Raw genomic sequence first — 23,878 nt, forward strand, 5'->3', positions numbered from 1 at the left:
TGTAATGGCTCCAGGTAAATATAATATAGTCTAATTGGGGAATGTGTTCTGCAACACCTGGGGTACTGATATAAAGATATATACTGGGTAAAAATATTTACTTCAGAAGCTGAAGAATCTGAAATATAGCATATAATTTGATCAGTGATTGCATATAGAAGGAACTTACTGCAAAGTTAATTTATGACAATCTGCAAGAAGGAATGAGCAGTGCCTATGTAGTGCCCCTTATTTCTGGGTAACCATCAAGCTCTGACATCAAAATGTTATAGTTATACAAATATTGTTAAAAGGCTACTATGATGTGTATTATCATGGCATTTTTTCTGTATTTTATTATGCCTAGATTTTTTTTGGGGTTTTTGATAGCAAAAGTAACATTTCTCAGGTCAGCCTTAATGGATAGCCATTAGTAATGCTATGCATATTAACAAAACAGTGAACGACTATAATTTGCTTGGCCTAAGACCCTGTGCTACATGAATCACAAATAGCGGTAAAACCTGCCCACTGAGCCATAATAAAAATATTTCATTTTGATAAATATCTTTACACACAGTGCTCCTATTTATGTAAATGCCTCTACGTGTAGATGCCTTGTGTTTTCACTCGGAGACGTTCCTGTCACTTTTGAGACGTCCACAGATTAATGACCACCTTTATGTATACAATTGAGCTGCAATTAACTCAGGGGACACAGCTTGTGTCCTACTTATGTATTTTATGTTGTTTTTAATAAAAGCAGTTTTATGGGTGGTGGAAATAAATGCACAGAGGAATCCAAGTGATTTTAGGGTCTTAGCTTCACTATAGAAATTTTAGAGACCACCCGAAAGTTGTTATTATTTTTCATACTTAGCTGGCTTTCAAAATATATTACTGTAAGTCCTGCAAAAATAAACCAATAAGCAGCAGTTGAGTGAGAGTATATATATATATATATATATATATATATATATATATATATAGAGGAAGAGTCCATGAGATGCTTTTAAATTTTTAACTTATGTTTCATTTTATTTAAAATGATATATCTAGCAACAATTATTTTTTTATCTAACATCATCATAAGGAGACTCGTCGAGAAACCTATGTTATTTCATGTTTTCAGGTATTGAAGAAAACAAGTTGTATTCAAACATCTTTGCATTTAGCCCCAAAAGTTCTATATTGGTTTCATCTGACCAGAGCAATTTCTTCCACATGCTGGCCAGGCTCACTACATGGCATGTGGAAGAAGGTGTGCTAGTCAAATGAGACCAAAGTTGAAGTTTTTGGGCTAAATGCAAAGCGCTATGTGTGGTGGAAAAATAACACTGCACAACACCTTGAAAATACCATTCACACTGTCAAACATGGTGGTGTCAACATCCTGCAGTGGGGATGCTTTTCTTCAACAGGGAAATTGGTCACAGTTAATGGGAACATTGATAAATAAAAGAAAATCCTGGAGGAAAACCTGTTAGAGGCAGCAATAGCCTTGAGACTGGGATGTAAAGTCACCTTCCAGCATGACAACGACCCTAAAACTACTGCCAGATCTACAATGGATGGTTTAGATCAAAGCATATTCATGTATGTGAATGGCCCAGTCACAGTCCAGACCTAAATCCCATTGAGAACCTGTGACAAGACTTGAAAGTTGTGTTCATATTATTATTATTATTATTATTATTATTATTATCATCATATTTTATTGTGATTTTATGTTATAAACCAAAAACTAAAAAGCAATTTGTTATGAACTGTAAAGGAAATGGTTTCTAAAAATGTAAAATATCTAAATCTGAAAATATTGACGTGCATTTGTATTCATCCCCACATAGTCTATACTTTGCAGGACCACTTGCAATTACTGCTGTAAGTCTTTTGGGGTTTGTCTCTACCAGCTTTGCACATCTAGAGGCTGACATTTTTGACCATTCTTCTTTGCAAAATCCTGATAAAATACTTTGTTTGTGGTTGTAACTTGAAAAAATGAGGAAATGTTCACTGTATATGCACGTTAGTCAATGAACCTAAAAAGAGTTTAGCGGAATTCGGAAACAGATAATTTTTATGATTTTTTTTTCTCAAGGAGAAAAAATGGTAACAGCTCCAAGTATTATCTGGTGAGTTCCCCAATTCATTTCTTATATGTACTGTTGTCAGTCAACTCTCTATTTACCTTACACATGTAGTAATCTCTCAATATCAGAACTACAGTAACTTTACGCCATTTGACGGTATGTTTTGTGATCATATAAGATTCATTTTTTAGCTACACGGAGTCATGGACGAATGTTTTAGCACCTTTGAAATTGTTAATATTGTTTAACCCCTTCATGACCAATGACGTATATTTACGTTATTGGTTGTGTCTCTCCCTTTGATGTAGGCTCACGTACTAAGGCTCTTTTTTCCCCACACATGTTGGCTAATCTGATCAGACAACATGTGCAGCTAACAGGTGCAGGTGGATTGGAGATCTGCCCATGCATATTCACCCGTTAAATTCCCATGTCAAACTGTGACAGCACGATCTAACATGCGCCGATGGGGATTGTGCCATTTCCCGCCACTGATGGCTGCTCCATGATCGTGATCATGGGGCGCCAATGGATTGTCATGAAAGCGAGAAGTCAGATGATGACCCCTTTCACTGTCTCGACTCACTTTCAGGACATGATTAATTGTGCAATAAAGGAATAAAGCTGGGCTCAACTGAATGTAGGTGCTTGAGGGAAAAAGGGATTTCAAATATTATAACTAATCCCAAGCACACAGATGACACAGGGGTAATGCAAAAAGTGATTTATTTAATTAGACTAGCTGCAGAAAGAAGCGCCACAACCAAGACAGAACAAAACCAACGTTTCGGCCGGTGTGGGCCTTTATCAAGGAGTTGTCTGTAAGAAAAATGATAGACAGTATTTACAAACCAAATAGTGATGTGCTGTACAATAGTTTACATATATACAAAAGAGGTAACATGTACACATACGTGTCATGAAAACATGCATAGGACGGTATAGACAACGTCCGGGGACTGCGGAGGACCTGCGGCGTCTTAATATCAGCAAAAATTGGCTGAGCAGAAAAAGAGAACAATAAATAAGCACCTAAGGTATATGACAAAATCATACAACAACAGGTCAGAGTAAAGACTGTTTACATTTGTTTGGAGTCAAACCAGGAGGAGGTAACCAGAGGAGGATCATGTAAAAAAAGGTCTAGATGAGAAAACTCATTTTAAACACTCATGTAGACAAGACTTCAGAGTCTTTTGGGAGGCTAATACCATGAATACAGCTGTATAATACAGAGGAGTCAAATTACATTAGCAAGTGATTACATACCAATAGCCAAGGTGGTGTGGGTGAGGGATAGAATGGAGGAAGAATTGCCTGTGGATAGAGATAAGAAAAATGTAAATGAGGATGCCTGGGTGGACGGACAGATCCATACAATTACCAGTGACTGATAGAAGTTAAGGTAAATACCTTGAGGCAGCCAGGAATGGGGACAGGGTCCCAGAGGATAATATGGTCAGCAGGGCAGTGTGGCAGGCGGCCATGTGCTGTGGTAAATGGAGCATTTATAAAGGCAGGAGGCTGTGGGAACTTCCGGGTTGGCCGGACACAGCGTGTGTGCCTGCATGGGTGACGTCATTGGTGATGTCAGTGAGCAAGGAGGAGCATTTGCCAGGTGCCTTCTCCATGCTAGCTACTGCGCATGAGTATGGCCGGTCTGAAGCACCTGCTGTTCATGTAAACACTGGGGAGGGGTGATGATGCGGGGGAGTGGGCGGGGCCATGAATGTGACTGGCAGAAGTTGAGGGATGAGTGTGTTAGCAGTGGATGTGCTTGTGTATGTGAACGCCTATACACAGGGGAGGGATAATGGTGCGGGGGTGGTTGGGGGTGCATACATTATTGGCACAGACTATGTGCAGGAAATTGGCATGTGGAGGGAATATGGCTTAGTATGTATAAGGGGGCTTAATCACATCTAGGTGAAATATGTGTAGTTATAGATAAGCCATCCATGTTATCGTCTGTATCAACATGTGATGTGCGTACATGCATGTGTTGGAATTATAGGAAAGGGGGGGGACAGGAAAAGGAAGGGGGGGGGGGAACGCGGAGAGGGAGTTATGGGATAAGATAGGCCATATTCCCTCCACATGCCGATTTCCTGCACATAGTCTGTGCCAATAATGTATGCACCCCCAACCACCCCCGCACCATTATCCCTCCCCTGTGTATAGGCGTTCACATACACAAGCACATCCACTGCTAACACACTCATCCCTCAACTTCTGCCAGTCACATTCGTGGCCCCGCCCACTCCCCCGCATCATCACCCCTCCCCAGTGTTTACATGAACAGCAGGTGCTTCAGACCGGCCATACTCATGCGCAGTAGCTAGCATGGAGAAGGCACCTGGCAAATGCTCCTCCTTGCTCACTGACATCACCAATGACGTCACCCATGCAGGCACACACGCTGTGTCCGGCCAACCCGGAAGTTCCCACAGCCTCCTGCCTTTATAAATGCTCCATTTACCACAGCACATGGCCGCCTGCCACACTGCCCTGCTGACCATATTATCCTCTGGGACCCTGTCCCCATTCCTGGCTGCCTCAAGGTATTTACCTTAACTTCTATCAGTCACTGGTAATTGTATGGATCTGTCCGTCCACCCAGGCATCCTCATTTACATTTTTCTTATCTCTATCCACAGGCAATTCTTCCTCCATTCTATCCCTCACCCACACCACCTTGGCTATTGGTATGTAATCACTTGCTAATGTAATTTGACTCCTCTGTATTATACAGCTGTATTCATGGTATTAGCCTCCCAAAAGACTCTGAAGTCTTGTCTACATGAGTGTTTAAAATGAGTTTTCTCATCTAGACCTTTTTTTACATGATCCTCCTCTGGTTACCTCCTCCTGGTTTGACTCCAAACAAATGTAAACAGTCTTTACTCTGACCTGTTGTTGTATGATTTTGTCATATACCTTAGGTGCTTATTTATTGTTCTCTTTTTCTGCTCAGCCAATTTTTGCTGATATTAAGACGCCGCAGGTCCTCCGCAGTCCCCGGACGTTGTCTATACCGTCCTATGCATGTTTTCATGACACGTATGTGTACATGTTACCTCTTTTGTATATATGTAAACTATTGTACAGCACATCACTATTTGGTTTGTAAATACTGTCTATCATTTTTCTTACAGACAACTCCTTGATAAAGGCCCACACCGGCCGAAACGTTGGTTTTGTTCTGTCTTGGTTGTGGCGCTTCTTTCTGCAGCTAGTCTAATTAAATAAATCACTTTTTGCATTACCCCTGTGTCATCTGTGTGCTTGGGATTAGTTATAATATTTGAAATCCCTTTTTCCCTCAATCACCTACATTCAGTTGAGCCCAGCTTTATTCCTTTATTCTACTGTCTGTTTACGCTGGCACTCCTGACTAAGCACCTTTAAATGTCTCTCCCAACGCTCTCGTACAGCACTGATCAGGCCGCGACTGTCCTAGCTGGGATATCCGCAGTCAATCAATTCCTAACTGTACCCACAGAAGAGCTATGTACTAGAGATTACTTGAAGGAGTTGAAGCGACACACGTCGTTGGAACTCCATGCAGTAACTCTTGCTGAATACCACAGGGCGCAGCGTATCCCTAGAGGATTAAGAGTTCTCTTAAGGCCCACCCTTTTTGCAGACAACCCTACATATTGTGATCAGTTTGAGAGCATTCTTAATAAATGCTCTCTTGATATCATAATACTGACATTAGACTACCTGCAGAAAGAAATCCACACGGTCGAGGCCAATATCAAAACCACAGAGGAACAACTGTCCCAGACTCTTCCTTCAGCTGAATTCTCCACACTAAAATCCAAGAACCAAGAAATCATTACGGAATTCCAGCAAACCCTACAGACCCGGAAGCGATCCAAATTTATACGAGACCAGGACGATTATCTAAAAAATCGAATCTATAAATGGCGTACCTCCTCACTACCATCAGAGAGAAGGCCCTCCCATCGAGGCAACTATACAAATGCTTACAGCTCAGACAGCGATCAGAGCTATTCTGGTCCCTCCTCTTCTTTTTTAGGAACAAGTCATCAGTCAAGAGGCAAACCAGGAGGGGCAAGAAACAGGGCTCCGTCCTACAAAATGTTCACGCGGTCCCAGGTAGGGAAAACATTGTTTACAATATTTCCTCATTGACCCTTACACCCACCGAAACCAGAGTACTACAAAAAGGCCTTACATTTTGCCCCACTCCCCCACTTAACACATTTACCTTGGAGCAAGAACTCAATCGGTTCTTCAGGAACCTACGACTCAAAGCACACTTCACTAACCCCCAGAATCCTTCCAACACCGCTCCAACTAAAGTACCCTCCCTATCGGCTGCCATTACACTACGCGAATTAGGTCTCAACAATCCAAGTACTTTCCAACCACCACGTAATTACCATCCCATTGAAACCTATATATCACTGGTCACACGAGACATAGACAAAATCAAGGGAGACATAGGACAAGGTAACATGCAATTGCGTCACAATATGACAAAAGACGAGTCTAGAGCCCTTATCTCACTTAAGAATAATCCCCACCTGGTCATCAAACCAGCAGATAAGGGTGGCGCTATTGTTGTCATGGACAAATCATATTACATCGCTGAGATTAAGGAGCAACTTAGTGACACCACTACCTATACTCCCATCCCACGTGACCCCACCCCCCAAATTAGGGCCACTATTCAGGATCTTGTCAATCTCAATTCCCACAATGCTACCATTGACAGTAAACTTTCCGAATTCCTTGTCAATACTCATCCCATCACACCTGTCTTCTATACCCTCCCCAAAATTCATAAGAACCTCACCTCCCCCCCCGGTCGACCGATCGTTGCCTCCACGGACTCTATACTCTCACCACTAGCCCGTACCCTGGAAAAAATACTAACTCCCCTGATTCCCAGTACCCACTCATACCTGAAAGACACTAATCATTTTCTAAGTACCCTGTCCGATACCAATTGCATTACCAATAACTGCCTCCTGGTTACCATGGATGTCACCAGTCTGTACACGAGTATAGACCACCAGGGGGGTCTTAAGGCAGTACAATGGTTCCTTGACACACACACGGATTTTGACACCATGAAGAAACGGTTCTGCTTGGATCTTCTTAGGGTTGTACTTGAAAACAATTTTTTCCTCTTCGAGGATACGTTTTACTTACAGCGCAAGGGGACCGCAATGGGGTCCAACGTAGCGCCCCCTTACGCTAACATCTACATGTCCAAATTTGAGGATGACTTCATCTATCCTCATCCACTCTTTATCCACATCCCTTTGTGGAAAAGATACATTGATGATGTATTCTTTATATGGACAGGGGACGAAAATACCCTTAAGAAATTTTTCCTCGAGATTAACACCATCTCTCCCAACATATCATTTACTATCCACTATGACAATAAATCAATCAATTTTTTGGACACTGTTGTTCAGAAAGATACCAACAATCAATTCTCAACTGACATTTATACTAAACCCACCGATAAAAACAGCCTCCTCCTTTACAGCAGTTGCCATCCCAAACACATAAAGAAGTCACTACCCATATCCCAACATTGTAGAGTCGACAGAATTGTCTCTGATCCTGCAACCCGTTTCCTACGACATCAAGAGATGAGTAACAAGTTTCAAGCTAGGGATTATCCTCGCCAAATCGCATCCATCACCATTCCTGCACACAACTCTGGATCCAGTAAACCCCCTCGTGTTCCATTTGTCAACACCTACCATCCCTTTTCCCCGGCCTTTACTCATGTTATTAAGAAACATTGGCCCATCTTAGGCAGCGCCTATCCTAACATTATGGAGTTTCAGAACCCACCCATGATCTGCCACAAATGTCCCCAAAACATCAAGGATACTCTAGTTAGAGCTGACGTGGGCTCTGCCAGGTCCAAAGACAGACAGACTTTTCTATCCACACCACGCAGGGGCACTTTCCCATGCCTACACTGTGTCCAGTGCTCCAATGTCACCAAGGGTGAATTTTTTTCGCACCCACGAACTGGCAAGAGATACCCAATCAAGGGATTCTACACATGCGACACCAACTTCGTGGTTTATCTCATTAAATGCCCCTGTGGTCTCGGATATGTTGGGGAGACCACCCAACATATCCGAGACCGCATCAGCAAACATAAATCTACTATACGTTGTGGTCTAACGGTACTTCCAATTCCTGCACATTTCACTGCCTGTGGCCATTCAATTTCCCAACTCAGGTTCCAGGTTCTGGAACATGTCCCCCTACCGAGGAGGGGAGGGAACAGAGTTCAGCTTCTGCGGGATCGCGAAGCTTATTGGATCCACACATTACAAACCCTCGAACCATGGGGCCTTAACAGAGAATACGAGTCAAATTACTAAATATCATTCTTATGTCCTTTTCACTTTATAGCCTATAGGAACCTGTACTCCACACTTTTGAATTATATACCTGTATATGTTATTCACCATTCATTCTCTTTTTTCCTTACAGAAACCATGATCATCTCTGTGGCAATCTGGAGAAACAATCCTAACACCTCTCCCTATGGGCACTCTCTTTTTGACAAGGTAGCACGTTTAACCCTTCTCTTTCAGGTCTTTCTCCTTACAGCACAGACATTAGCAGCATTTCTTATCCCATAACTCCCTCTCCGCGTTCCCACCCCCTTCCTTTTCCTGTCCCCCCCCCCTTTTTTATAATTCCAACACATGCATGTACGCACATCACATGTTGATACAGACGATAACATGGATGGCTTATCTATAACTACACATATTTCACCTAGATGTGATTAAGCCCCCTTATACATACTAAGCCATATTCCCTCCACATGCCGATTTCCTGCACATAGTCTGTGCCAATAATGTATGCACCCCCAACCACCCCCGCACCATTATCCCTCCCCTGTGTATAGGCGTTCACATACACAAGCACATCCACTGCTAACACACTCATCCCTCAACTTCTGCCAGTCACATTCGTGGCCCCGCCCACTCCCCCGCATCATCACCCCTCCCCAGTGTTTACATGAACAGCAGGTGCTTCAGACCGGCCATACTCATGCGCAGTAGCTAGCATGGAGAAGGCACCTGGCAAATGCTCCTCCTTGCTCACTGACATCACCAATGACGTCACCCATGCAGGCACACACGCTGTGTCCGGCCAACCCGGAAGTTCCCACAGCCTCCTGCCTTTATAAATGCTCCATTTACCACAGCACATGGCCGCCTGCCACACTGCCCTGCTGACCATATTATCCTCTGGGACCCTGTCCCCATTCCTGGCTGCCTCAAGGTATTTACCTTAACTTCTATCAGTCACTGGTAATTGTATGGATCTGTCCGTCCACCCAGGCATCCTCATTTACATTTTTCTTATCTCTATCCGCAGGCAATTCTTCCTCCATTCTATCCCTCACCCACACCACCTTGGCTATTGGTATTGTGAGACTGTGACCGGGGTTATCTATGACGGCCGGTATGTCTCGCCCCGGTTGTGCTCACTCCATGATAGAAAGTAAATCCACTATAGGGTTAATGCTGTTTCCCTACAGGCTGAAGGAAGGGTTAAATAGAATCAGGAACAAGGGCAGGTGTGCCGGGTGTGAGGGAGTGAACAGAACTCCCTGAGTTTTCTGCTGGAGAGGCACATGTATTGTGTTATGGACTTTTGTTTGGACATTAAAACCGTGTGCTGTGAACCTTAATGCCTGGATCCCGTGTCTTCTGCTGCGCAGCCGACCGTGCTACCTCACATATGGTGGAGAATCGGCGGGCATGACAGCCGGTGAGGTGTAGCATCCATCCCTGGTGACCCAGCTGCGCATGTCCTGGATTCGAGCGGCTATACTACAGCCCAAACCCGGCGACGCACAGCAGCAACAGACCAATGCACACCTGCTCCAATCCTTGCAAGTGCAGGAAAAAAAACTCCAAGAACAGATGGATCAGGCCAATGCACATCAGCAGCAAGCCTTGCAATTGCAGGAAAAAAGTCACCAAGAACAGATGGTTCTTCTGGCCAAGTCGATCCGTGCCGGACCGGCAGCAACAACCCCGGGACCTGAGCCCTATAATCCTGAATCCGGGACACCTGCCGTAGGGGTCACCATGATAGGGACAGAGTGTGAACCCGGTAGGTCGCCCCTAGAGGTATTGGCAGGAGAGGCTGAGACGGTCGAGCCCATCCCGGAGTTGGAGGCGTCCCCGGATACGTTTGGGACAGCCCAACTCCAGGACCCTACGTTGATACATGCCCGGAGACGGGTGACAGTAGTTGACGGGGTGGCACAGCTGCCCGGTGCCCAGGTAAGGTACCCCCATTTCGCTCTTAAGCAGGATTTACTCTACCGGGTAGATGAAATACGGGGCGTGGGGGTAGAACAGTTGGTGGTGCCCCAGCCGCATCGCCGGTGGGTCCTCGACTTGGCTCATAAACACCTGATGAGTGGCCACCTAGGGGTCAAGAAAACGCAGGAGCGAATATTGCAAAGGTTCTATTGGCCCGGGGTCTTTAGGGAGGTAAAACGGTTCTGCGAAACCTGCCCGGAGTGTCAGCTTACCGCACCCCTGACCCATTTTCGCAGTCCGTTGGTACCGTTACCCATTATAGAAGTCCCTTTTGAATGGATAGGGATGGATCTGGTGGGGCCCCTCGTAAAGTCCGCTCGAGGGCACCAACACATCCTAGTGATCGTTGACTATGCCACCCGGTATCCCGAGGCGATACCTCTCAGACATACTGCAGCAAAGCTTATAGCTTGGGAGTTGTTTGCTGTGTTCTGCCGGGTGGGGTTGCCCAAGGAGATCCTTACGGATCAGGGGACCCCATTCATGTCTAAAGTGACCAAAGAGCTATGCCGGCTACTCCAGATCAAGCAGTTGCGTACGTCTGTGTATCATCCTCAAACGGACGGTTTAGTCGAGCGTTTCAATAAAACCCTGAAAACCATGCTAAGAAGGGTGATCTCAAAAGACGGGAAAGACTGGGATATGATGCTTCCCTATTTGATGTTTGCCATACGAGAGGTGCCACAGGCATCCACGGGGTTTTCGCCTTTTGAATTGTTATACGGGCGACATCCCCGGGGATTGTTGGACCTGGCAAAAGAAACATGGGAACAAGAGCCCACCCCCCATAAAAGTGTGATCGAACACATTTTAGGTATGCAGAACCGCATAAGCGCCGTCATGCCAATTGTGAAGGAGCATTTACAGGAGGCTCAGGCCGCGCAAAGCGGCCGCTACAATAGACAAGCCACCGTGCGGACCTTTAAACCCGGGGATCGGGTGTTGGTATTAATCCCCACGGCGGAGAGTAAATTCCTGGCTCAGTGGCAAGGCCCCTACGAGATAAAGGAAAGAGTCGGGGTGGTTAACTATAAAGTATTGCAGCCCGGTAGGCGGAAACCTGAACAAATATACCATGTCAACCTATTAAAACCTTGGCAGGAACGGGAAAGCCTGATGGCTGTTTTTTCCCCACCTCCCTCCTCTTCGGGTCGTTCACATCCGGCTCCAGCGACCTCTGGAGAGGACGAACCGGAAGTAAGGATTGGAGAAGCCCTCACCAAGCAACAGAGGCGAGAGGCCAGACGGTTGGTTCAGCAGAACCCCGATGTCTTCTCCGAGCTGCCCGGTAGGACCAGTCTGATACGACACGATATTGTCACCGAGCCCCACCTGAAGGTACGCCTGAAGTCATACCGGGTACCGGAGGCTCGACAACAAGCCATATCGGAGGAAGTAAAGACAATGTTACGCCTGGGGGTCATCGAAAAATCCCGGAGTGAATGGGCTAGTCCGATTGTCCTAATACCAAAACCCGATGGCTCCTTAAGGTTCTGCAATGACTTTAGGAGATTGAACGAAATATCCAAGTTCGATCTCTACCCCATGCCCCGGGTGGATGAGCTGATTGATAGGCTGGGACAGGCGCGATATTTTACCACGCTCGACCTGACCAAGGGGTACTGGCAGGTGCCACTAACGGAGTCCGCCAAGGAGAAAACCGCTTTTGTTACGCCGGAGGGTCTCTTCCACTATGTTGTCTTGCCTTTTGGGTTACATGGCGCTCCGGCCACGTTCCAGAGGTTGATGGACTTAGTGCTGGAACCCCACCAGGCGTATGCATCAGCGTACCTGGATGACATCATTATTTACAGCTCCGATTGGCAGACCCACTTGGAACAGGTACAAGCGGTGGTGGATGCGCTTCGAACAGCCGGATTGACAGCGAATCCCAAGAAATGTGCATTGGGACTCACGGAAGCCCGCTACTTGGGCTACGTGATAGGCCAAGGAGTGATTAAGCCCCAAATTAACAAGGTTGAGGCGATCCAGAAGTGGCCTAGACCCCTGACCACGAAGCAGGTTAGGGCCTTCCTGGGTATCGTGGGGTACTACAGGAGGTTTGTAAAGGATTTTGCGGGACTATCAGCCCCCTTGACGGACCTTCTCAAAGGCAAGAAGTCCGTTATGGTGCGCTGGACTCCGCAGGCCGAGGACTCCTTCCGGGCCCTGAAGGAGGTCCTGTGCGGACAGCCCGTTCTGGTCAACCCTGATTTCCGGAAGGAGTTCATTGTACAGACTGACGCCTCGGAGGTCGGCCTGGGGGCAGTGCTGTCTCAGGTGGTTCAGGGGGAGGAACACCCCGTCACCTTCTTGAGTAGGAAGCTCACCCCTCCCGAGCGGAATTATAGCGTAGTGGAGAAGGAGTGCCTGGCGATCAAGTGGGCCTTGGAGTCCCTACGCTATTACCTACTGGGACGGCAGTTTCGCTTGGTGACGGATCACTCTCCACTGGTCTGGATGAGGTCCGCCAAGGAACGGAATGCCCGGGTTACCCGGTGGTTCCTTTCTCTGCAGAACTTCCGGTTTACGGTTGAACACCGGGCCGGTAGGTTGCAGGGCAACGCCGATGCCTTGTTCCGCGGCCCGTGTTTGATGGCTGGAGTTCAACCCCGCACGCTTGAACTGAGGGGGGGGTATGTGAGACTGTGACCGGGGTTATCTATGACGGCCGGTATGTCTCGCCCCGGTTGTGCTCACTCCATGATAGAAAGTAAATCCACTATAGGGTTAATGCTGTTTCCCTACAGGCTGAAGGAAGGGTTAAATAGAATCAGGAACAAGGGAAGGTGTGCCGGGTGTGAGGGAGTGAACAGAACTCCCTGAGTTTTCTGCTGGAGAGGCACATGTATTGTGTTATGGACTTTTGTTTGGACATTAAAACCATGTGCTGTGAACCTTAATGCCTGGATCCCGTGTCTTCTGCTGCGCAGCCGACCGTGCTACCTCACAGTATGTAATCACTTGCTAATGTAATTTGACTCCTCTGTATTATACAGCTGTATTCATGGTAGTAGCCTCCCAAAAGACTCTGAAGTCTTGTCTACATGAGTGTTTAAAATGAGTTTTCTCATCTAGACCTTTTTTTACATGATCCTCCTCTGGTTACCTCCTCCTGGTTTGACTCCAAACAAATGTAAAGAGTCTTTACTCTGACCTGTTGTTGTATGATTTTGTCATATACCTTAGGTGCTTATTTATTGTTCTCTTTTTCTGCTCAGCCAATTTTTGCTGATATTAAGACGCCGCAGGTCCTCCGCAGTCCCCGGACGTTGTCTATACCGTCCTATGCATGTTTTCATGACACGTATGTGTACATGTTACCTCTTTTGTATATATGTAAACTATTGTACAGCACATCACTATTTGGTTTGTAAATACTGTCTATCATTTTTCTTACAGACAACTCCTTGATAAAGGCCCACACCGGCCGAAACGTTGGTTTTGTTCTGTCTTGGTTGTGGCGCTTCTTTCTGCAGCTAGTCTAATTTAATAAATCACTTTTTGCATTACCCCTGTGTCATCTGTGTGCTTGGGATTAGTTATAATATATGATTAATTGTGCAGCACAGTACATCAGCAGAGCTCTGTACAGCACATGCGATCAGACAGTACAGGCTTCAAGTCCCCTAAGAAGACTAGCAAAATCAATTAAAAGTTAAAAAAAGTTTTCAGAAGTAAGTCAAAAATAAAAATAAACCCTAGATTAGTAATGGGAGGCCTATGAGACCTCCGCCATTACTAATCTTGAAAGTGAAAAGAAATAAAATACAAACCGAAAAAATCATTTATTTGAAATAAAATACACCCACCCTCTTTCACCCTTTTATTAACCCCTAAAACACCCTTGAAGACCCAACATAATCCACATGAAGTCCCACAATGATCATTAACTCTGCTATATCTGAAAAGAGGAGGCAACACATCCAAGTTTCATAGGCTTTGGGAAACACTGACAGCAGCGGGGGAGCCCGGGTGTGAGAATATGACGTCACTCAGTTCCCCGGAGGTCACATCCAGGCTCCCGAGCTGTTCTTAGTGAAAGTGAGACTGGATTGTCGGATTACGGGTCACGACCTTGACCCGCAATCCAACAATCCAGTCTCACTTGGCCGGTAGCACACCTGCGAGTGACTGTAAACGTCACAAAATGGGGCTCCAGTCTGCTGCTATAGTTTTACCAGTGCTGGTTGTCAAAATATGGTGGGAGCCTATGTCATATTTTAACAATTTTTTCTTACACTATACAGCAAACTGACTTCAACCAATCACAGATGTGGACACAGGATGCGGAGCTTGTATAGCAGTCTGCAACTAATCGTAGAAACTGGCAAAAAGGGTGGGTGGAGGAAGAAGTGAATATTCATGAACCTTAATTAGCGGGCCCTGAAGACATCTGACTGCAGCGTGATCCTCCAAGAACCATCGGGAAACACAATATGTATAACTATCCTTCTCTTACTACCATTTAACTTCTATTTGTAGCCCATGTCATTTTTTTATTTTTTTTTTACAGTGAGCTACCCATCTGAATCGAGTACTGGTCCAATCCTTGCCAAGTTGACACCTTGCATTCATTGGTGTTTATGATTAAAGTTAGGACCCAAAATGCATCAAATTTGAGAACAATTATTAACAGAATGATGCACATTATGTAAATCTATAGTTACATAAATGATATATTTCGTAACTTCTTTCTGGCAGAAGCTACCTTACCTGGTGAAGAGGTAGATTGATTTGTTTGAGTAGGGCCTTCACTGCCACCTGGAGATCACATAGAAACAGATGAGCATGAGCATCCAGAGAGACCTCTATGTTTTCCCAAGAGTCTAACATAGAGAGATTTTGAATCCATTCCCATTCATCTCTGAGGAGAGAAAATGCCAATTTTCAGAAAACTTTCATATACGTTAGGACAAATTTACCATTTCTATCTGCTTTTTTGTATTTTCACAGGAACCATAGATGTGTCACAGACACACAGGGTGAAATAAGTCATGAACATGTCACCATTTTTGTAAGAAAATAAATTTCTAAAGGTGCTATTGACATGCATTTCTCCCCAGATGTTGATGACAACCCATCAAATCAATACAGGTAAAGAAATCAAACAATACATGGCCATAAATTTAGTGATGTGTAAGTAAGAAAAAAATATTACAGGGAAAAAGTATTAAACACGCTTACTGAAATGTATTTAGTGCTTCATGCAAAAGCCTTTGTTGATGATGACGCATTCAAGACACCTTCTGTATGGAGAAACTAGTCCTATGCATTGCTCAGATGTGACACTCAAATCCTAAAGGTTCCGTGGGCTCCTTCTATGAAATCTGATTTTAAGTTCTTTAAATTTTCTATAGGATTCAGGTCAGATGATTGGCTTGGCCATTCTAGCAGCTTTCTATTCTTTCTCTGAAACCATTTGAGTATTTAATTGGCTGTGTGTTTTGGATCATTGTCTTGTTGGTTTGTCCACCATAATTTCATCTTCATCATCCTGATAGATAGCAGCAGGTGTTTTTTCAAGGAACTCTCAGTACTTTTGTCCATTCGTCTTTCATTCAATTATATGAAGTTTGCCAGTATGTATGTTGAAAAACAGCCAGACACCATGATGTTCCAACTTCCAATCTTCACTGTTGGTATTGTGTTTTTGGGATGATGTGCAGCGCCATTTGGCCGCTAAACATGGTGTGTATAATGGCTTCCAAAGAGTTCAATTTTGGTGTCATCTGACCAGACTATATTCTCACAGTATTTCACCGGCTTGTATAAATGTTGAGTAGGGATGAGTGAACCTGAACTATAACATTTTTTCCAATGTAGTGCAGGAAGGATGGCAAAACAGATGACACCAAGCCAGATGGTCATCGTACGAGTGTGTATGAATTTTTTTTATGCATTTTAAAGACAATCATCTTAGCTATCATACAAAAATGTGACTTGCAATTAGTTAGCATATAATTAGTTATGCATATTCTTGTCATGTCACTCCATTGTTAATGTTTTGCTCCTGGTGTTTGAAAAATCTTTTTTTTCCTGTATACTACAAATTACAACCTGTTCTTACACTGCCTAATTACTTATTATGTTATTAGGTTGATTCCCAAGTGAAAGTTACTCGTTCAATTTCAGAAGCAGCCATGAAGGACATTTTCCAAGAAAAGAGGAACAGCATTATTCAGCTCATTGATAGTGGACTTTCCGTCAATATAATTGCAAAACTGCATGAAATAGTTTCTATGAGATTTGGAAGAAAAAGAAATGAAGTCATCCATCGATTCAAAAGCCAAGAGGTGGATGTCCAGGAAAAATATCTAAGTCAACAAGTCGGCTCATTACAAAGTCTAAAGGGGGCTTTACACGCAGCGACATCGCTAGCGATGTCGCTGGTGAAAGAACCTGCCCCCGTCGGTTGTGCGTCACGGGCAAATCGCTACCTAGCAACGTCGCTGTGGCTGGCAAACCGCCTCCTTTCTAAGGGGGCGGTTCGTGCGGCATCACAGCGGCGTCACTAAGCGGCCGCCCAATAGAAGCGGAGGAGCGGAGATGAGCGGGCGTAACATCCCGCCAACTCCTTCCTTCCTCATTGTGGGCGGCCGCAGGTGCGGTGATGTTCATCGTTCCTGCGGTGTCACACGTAGCGATGTTTGCTGCCTCAGGAACGACGAACAACCAGCATCCTGCAACAGCAACGATTTTATGAAAATGAACGACGGGTCAACGATCAACGATAAGGAGAGTATTTTTGATCGCTAACACTCGCTCGGAGCTGTTACACACAACGACGTCGCTAACGACGCTGGATGTGCGTCACAGAATCCATGATCCCGGTGATATATCGTTAGATACTTCGTTGCGTGTAACGGGGCCTTAACAGTTCTGGTATGACAAATATGGCAGTGGAAGTGACCTGTATGCTTTGTAATAGTGAGATCACAGACGTCCATGTAAGCACTGTGAAACACACGTTACACAAGGCTAGAATGGTAGCCTGAAAAAAGTGAAGTAGCATCAACTTTAATATCCTCATAAGATGCTCGAGTTTGCAAAAAAGTACAAAAAGTGGACAGTAGAAGATTTTGATTTGAAGCAATGGGATGAAAGTCAATAAAATAATATCTGATGGATGCAAATAGGTCTGAAAGTAACAAGGAAAAAATACACTAACAGGTTAAAAAATTGAAAGAACTGTCACATTCAGTGGAGAAAGCCTGATGATATGAGGTTGTTTCAAAGCCAAAAGAGTTGAACACTTGACCAAGATCGATGGTGATCTCAATGTTGAGGTATATATGAGTATGCCAGAAGATGAGTTACTTCACATACTCAAGCACTATGGATGTGAAAAGGACGACATAGTTTTCCAGCAGGACAACGACCTGAAGAATGCATCAAGATTGGCAAAGAAATAGTTCAATGACAATGAAGTAGAATAGAGTAGTGAAGCTCTATACATACCCAAGTGAGCCAACCAGTATGCACCAAAGACCTGGGATCAGACTTCAGTTGAGACATGTTTGAATCTGATTTAGGGCATACCCAGAAGGATTGAGGCAGTGTTGAAAGCCAAAGGTGGATTTACAAAATACTGATAAAATAATAAAAAATAAAATTTAGATTTTAAGAAGCAAAACAGTAACAAATCAGTGACATGACAAGAATCTGCATACCTAACCATATGCTAAATTGTTGCATGTCAAATTTTAGTATGAGATAGGCAATATGATCGTATATACAGTATATGAAATGAAGGTAGTCTCACACTCAAAGATGTAGTGGATAGTGAGATATGCAGCGTGAAAGTCAAAGTTCAAAACATTTTTGGATTTCAACATTGCCTGAATCCTTCTGAGCATACTCTTGATCAAATTTAAGCATGTTTTGACCGAAATCTGATCCTAAGTCTCTTCTACACATTCCCAATGTTGGTAAATACTGGTATAGTCACTTGGGTATGTATAGAGTTTTTTCTTCAACTCTACCCTCAAGTTTTCCATTGGGTTGAGGTCTGGGGACTGTAGCAGTCATTCCAGCACCTCTATTTCATTGTCATTTAAGCATTTCTTCACCAATCTCAACATATGCTTTCGGTCGTTATGCTGGAATTCAGTGCCGTCCTTTTCATACCTGTAGTACTCAAGTGTATGAAGTAACTTTTGTCAATCCATTTTTACCTTTTTTTTCTTAGAGGCCCACTTATACCCATCAGAGCAGTCTATTGACTTTCATCTCATCACTCCAAATTACCCATTTCCAATCGTCTACTGTCAACTTTTCATACTTTTTTGCAAACTCAAGCCGACGCTTCTTAGGATGATATTACAGTTGAGGCTTTTTCACCATTATACGGGTCACCATTCCAGACTTATGTAATGTGCATTGCATGGTGCTTGCTTGAACGTTTTTGATCTCACTATGAAGCATATGAACCACTTCCACTGCCTTGTTTGTCACGTCAGAACTACAATATTTTGCCTGGATGTCCACCTCTTGGCTTTTGAAAAGATGGATGAACTTTATTTCATATTTTTCCAATTGTCATAGCAGTCATATGATGCAGTTTGGCAATTTTCTTGGCCGAGAGACTGATATCAAAAGAGCTGGATGATGCTGTTTCTATTTTATAGGGAAAGTAGCTGTACTACCCGGCTTCGCCCGGGTTAATAACTGTTGTTAACAAAATAGAATGTATTAACATTCCCGGGATAGAATGTATAAATAGAATGTATTAACGCCCAGGATAGTAACTGTCTCTCTGTTTCTCTCCCATTCTCTGTCTGTCTCCCCCTCTGTATATACTGTATCTCTCTGTCTGTCTCTCTATCTCTTTGTCTGTCTGTCTCTTTCCCTGTCTGTCTCTCACTGTCTCTGTTTCTTTCTCCATCTGTCTCAATCTCTTTCCCTGTCTGTCTATTTATCTGTCTCTTTCCCTGTCTGTCTCTTTCCATGTCTGTCTCTTTCCCTCTCTTTCCCTGTTTGTCTCTTCCCCTCTTTCCCTCTGTCTCTTTCCCTGTGTCTGTCTCTTTTTCTGTCTCTTTACCTGTCTTTGTCTGTCTCTTACCCTGTCTGTCTCTTTCCTTTTCTTTCCCTGTCTGTCTGTTTCCCTGTGTCTGTCTCTGTCTCTTTGTCTGTGTCTGTCTCTTTCCCTGTCAGTCTGTCTCTTTGTCTGTGTCTGTCTCTTTGTGTGTGTCTCTTTCCCTGTCTATGTCTGCCTCTTTCCCTGTCTGTGTCTGTCTCTTTCCCTGGCTGCATTGTGACACGCCAACATTCCATATAAGGGCATGGCTGCACATTGTTCTGAAGTTCTGGCTGCACTGTGGCTCCCTGCTCCATTTTCTTTAATGGAGACAGGTTTTTTGACGAATAACTGTAAAGCACGGGGTTAAAATTTCCCCTCAAAACATAGCCTATGACGCTCTCGGCGTCCAGACGTTTGAGTGTGCAAAAGTTTGTGGCTGTAGCTGCAACGGTGCAGATACCAATCCCGGACATACACACACACACACATACACACATACACACACACATACACACATTCAGCTTTATATATTAGATTTTCTTCATGGCTGCTCCTCAATTTAAAGCAATGACCTTTCACTTGTGAATTAACCTAAGAATGGAATGTGAGAATAGGTTGTAATTTGTACTGTACAGGAAACATTTTTTTAAACAACAGGAGCAAAACGGTAACAATGCTGAGACACAACAAGGAATGTCATGTGTAAGTGAAAATATGTACATATGCAATTAAGGCTCGATTAAAGTAATGTAAAACAATGATATACAAAAATGATATAAAAAGAGTCCAACATGAATGTGAAAAAATTGGATATTTTTGTGTTTGTTGCAGAAGAAGTTAAATGTAGATGAAAATACATATAATAAAATACAGTTTCATGTGGGAGCATATATAAAATTATATATGTACACAAGTAAATGAATATTAAAAAGATGTGAAATGTGAAAATAAAGACAAATTATGTATAAACAAAAATGTTTATAAAAATGTGCAGAATAATGTGCACCTAAAACTAGGAACTAACTAATGCCTGCTTTACACGCTTCAATAAATCTTTCAATCCGTCGTCGGGGTCAAGTTGTAAGTGACGCACATCCTGCATCGTTCGTGACGTATTTGCGTGTGACACCTACGTGCAATCAAGATTGAATGAAAATATGGTGATCGCATACATGTCGTTTATTCCTCATACATTGGACGTTTTGTTGTATGAACCTAGTCAATTGAAACGTGTGACATCCCTCATACGATTTTGATGTCTGATGCTATGTACGCAGGTGTGCGCTCTGCACCGCAGCTTAAAAAAGGTCCGCTTCAGAGCGCAGCTGAAAAGCTGCGTTCTGAAGCGCCTCACAATGTCTGTCATTCACTAATCTCTGTCAGTCCGTCACTATCTCTGTCCCTCTCTCTCTGTCCATGTCAGTCTATCCCTCTTACCCCCTATCTCATACTCACCGATCACCGATCTCCGGCCCGGCTCTGCACGGCATTCACACTGCTCCGGCGGCTTTTACTGTTTTGAAAAAGCCGGCCGCCCATTAAACAATCTCGTATTCCCTGCTTACCCCGCCCACCGGCGCCTATGATTGGTTACAGTGAGACACGCCCCCACGCTGAGTGACAGGTGTCACAGTGCACCCAATCACAGCAGCCGGTGGGCGTGTCTATACTGTGCAGTGAAATAAATAATTAAATAATTAAAAAAAAACGGCGTGTGGTCCCCCCCAATTTTAAAACCAGCCAGATAAAGCCATACGGCTGAAGGCTGGTATTCTCAGGATGGGGAGCTCCACGTTATGGGGAGCCCCCCAGCCTAACAATATCAGCCAACAGCCGCCCAGAATTGCCGCATACATTAGATGCGACAGTTCTGGGACTGTACCCGGCTCATTCCGATTTGCCCTGGTGCGTTGGCAAATTGGGGTAATAAGAAGTTATTGGCAGCCCATAGCTGCCAATAAGTCCTAGATTAATCATGTCAGGCATCTATGAGACACCTTCCATGATTAATCTGTAAATTACAGTAAATAAAGACACACACCCAAAAAAATCCTTTATTATAAATAAAAAACACAAACATATACCCTGGTTAACCACTGTAATCAGCCCCAAAAAGCCCTCCATGTCCGGCGTACTCCAGGATGGTCCAGCGTCGCTTCCAGCGCTGCTGCATGGAAGTGACCGGAGCTGCAGCAGACACAGCCGCTCCGGTCACCTCCACACAGCAAATGAAGACAGCCGCGCGATCAGCTGAGCTGTCACTGAGGTTACCCGCTGTCACTGGATCCAGCGGTGGATGCAGCGGTGGCCGCGGGTAACCTCAGTGACAGCTCAGCTGATTGCGCTACTCACCTCAGTTGCTGCGTGGAGGTGAGAGGAGCAGTGGTGAGTAGCGCGATCAGCTGAGCTGTCACTGAGGTTACCCGCGGCCACCGCTGCATCCACCGCTGGATCCAGTGACAGCGGGTAACCTCAGTGACAGCTCAGCTGATCTCACGGCTGTCTTCATTTGCTGTGTGGAGGTGACAGGAGCGGCTGTGTCTGCTGCAGCTCCGGTCACCTCCATGCAGCAGCACTGGAAGCGACGCTGCATCATCCTGGAGTACGCCGGACAAGGAGGGCTTTTTGGGGCTGATTAAAGTGGTTAACCAGGGTATATGTTTGTGTTTTTTATTTCTAATAAAGGATTTTTTCGGGTGTGTATGTTTATTTACTGTAATTTACAGAATACTCATGGAAGGTGTCTCATAGACGCCTGACATGATTAATCTAGGACTTATTGGCAGCTATGGGCTGCCAATAACTCCTTATTACCCCGATTTGCCAATGCACCAGGGCAAATCGGGAAGAGCCGGGTACAGTCCCAGAACTGTCACATCTAATGTATGCGGCAATTCTGGGTGGCTGCTGGCTGATATTGTTAGGCTGGGGGGCTCCCCATAACGTGGAGCTCCCCATCCTGAGAATACCAGCCTTCAGCCGTATGGCTTTATCTGGCTGGTTTTAAAATTGGGGGGGACCGCACGCCGTTTGTTTTAATTATTTAATTATTTATTTCACTGCACCGTATAGACACGCCCACCGGCTGCTGTGATTGGGTGCAGTGAGACACCTGTCACTCAGCGTGGGGGCGTGTCTCACTGTAACCAATCATAGGCGCCGGTGGGCGGGGAAAGCAGGGAATACGAGATTGTTTAATGGGCGGCCGGCTTTTTCAAAACAGTAAAAGCCGCTGGAGCAGTGAGAAAGCCGTGCAGCGCCGGGGATCGGTGAGTATATGAGAGAGGGCTGCTCAATTCACTTACTCAGGAGTTTAGCGGTCACCGGTGAGCCCTTCACTGGTGACCGCTAATCAGGGCGCGACATAGACAGAGCCGCAGCATGACAATGAAGTCGGGTGAGGTTCACCCGAGTTCATTCTGACAGTGCGGCTCTTTCTGTGTCTGCTGTCATCTGCCATTCAGCTCTGTGTGAGGTAGCACGGTCGGCTGCGCAGCAGAAGACACGGGATCCAGGCATTAAGGTTCACAGCACACGGTTTTAATGTCCAAACAAAAGTCCATAACACAATACATGTCCTCTCCAGCAGAAAACTCAGGGAGTTCTGTTCACTCCCTCACACCCGGCACACCTGCCCTCGTTCCTGATTCTATTTAACCCTTCCTTCAGCCTGTAGGGAAACAGCATTAACCCTAGAGTGGATTTACTTTCTATCATGGAGTGAGCACAACCGGGGCGAGACATACCGGCCGTCATAGATAACCCCGGTCACAGTCTCACATACCCCCCCCCTCAGTTCAAGCGTGCGGGGTTGAACTCCCGCCATCAAACACGGGCCGCGGGACAAGGCATCGGCGTTGCCCTGCAACCTACCGGCCCTATGTTCAACCGTAAACCGGAAGTTCTGCAGAGAAAGGAACCACCGGGTAACCCGGGCATTCCGTTCCTTGGCGGACCTCATCCAGACCAGCGGAGAGTGATCCGTCACCAAGCGAAACTGCCGTCCCAGCAGGTAATAGCGGAGGGACTCCAAGGCCCACTTGATCGCCAGGCACTCCTTCTCCACTACGCTATAATTCCGCTCGGGAGGGGTGAGCTTCCTACTTAAGAAGGTGACGGGGTGTTCCTCCCCCTGAACCACCTGAGACAGCACTGCCCCCAGGCCGACCTCTGAGGCGTCAGTCTGTACTATGAACTCCTTCCGGAAATCAGGGTGTACAAGAACGGGCTGTCCGCACAGGACCCCCTTCAGGGCCCGGAAGGAGTCCTCGGCCTGCGGAGTCCAGCGCACCATGACGGACTTCTTGCCTTTGAGAAGGTCCGTCAAGGGGGCTGATAGTCCCGCAAAATCCTATACAAACCTCCTGTAGTACCCCACGATACCCAGGAAGGCCCTAACCTGCTTCGTGGTCAGGGGTCTAGGC

At 45.1% G+C, this 23,878-nt stretch overlaps 1 protein-coding gene and 1 long non-coding RNA gene across 2 annotated transcripts in view; one reads left to right on the forward strand and one right to left on the reverse strand.

Moving 5' to 3' along the window:
- The window catches only part of ANKFN1 (ankyrin repeat and fibronectin type III domain containing 1), a 985,620-nt gene that overhangs the window by 198,784 nt on the left and 762,958 nt on the right, over positions 1–23,878 (reverse strand). The window contains exon 15 of the mRNA XM_075347517.1: positions 15,149–15,299. Within this exon, the coding sequence (XP_075203632.1) occupies positions 15,149–15,299 (151 nt within the window). The remainder of the gene's footprint in view (positions 1–15,148; positions 15,300–23,878) is intronic.
- On the forward strand, positions 2,078–9,543 carry LOC142310040 (uncharacterized). Its single transcript, XR_012754067.1, has 3 exons — positions 2,078–2,111; positions 8,574–8,650; positions 9,474–9,543. It is a non-coding gene; the product is annotated as an uncharacterized LOC142310040 (long non-coding RNA).

Source organism: Anomaloglossus baeobatrachus, chromosome 5 (genome assembly GCF_048569485.1).
Source record: "Anomaloglossus baeobatrachus isolate aAnoBae1 chromosome 5, aAnoBae1.hap1, whole genome shotgun sequence".
NCBI lineage: Eukaryota > Metazoa > Chordata > Amphibia > Anura > Aromobatidae > Anomaloglossus > Anomaloglossus baeobatrachus.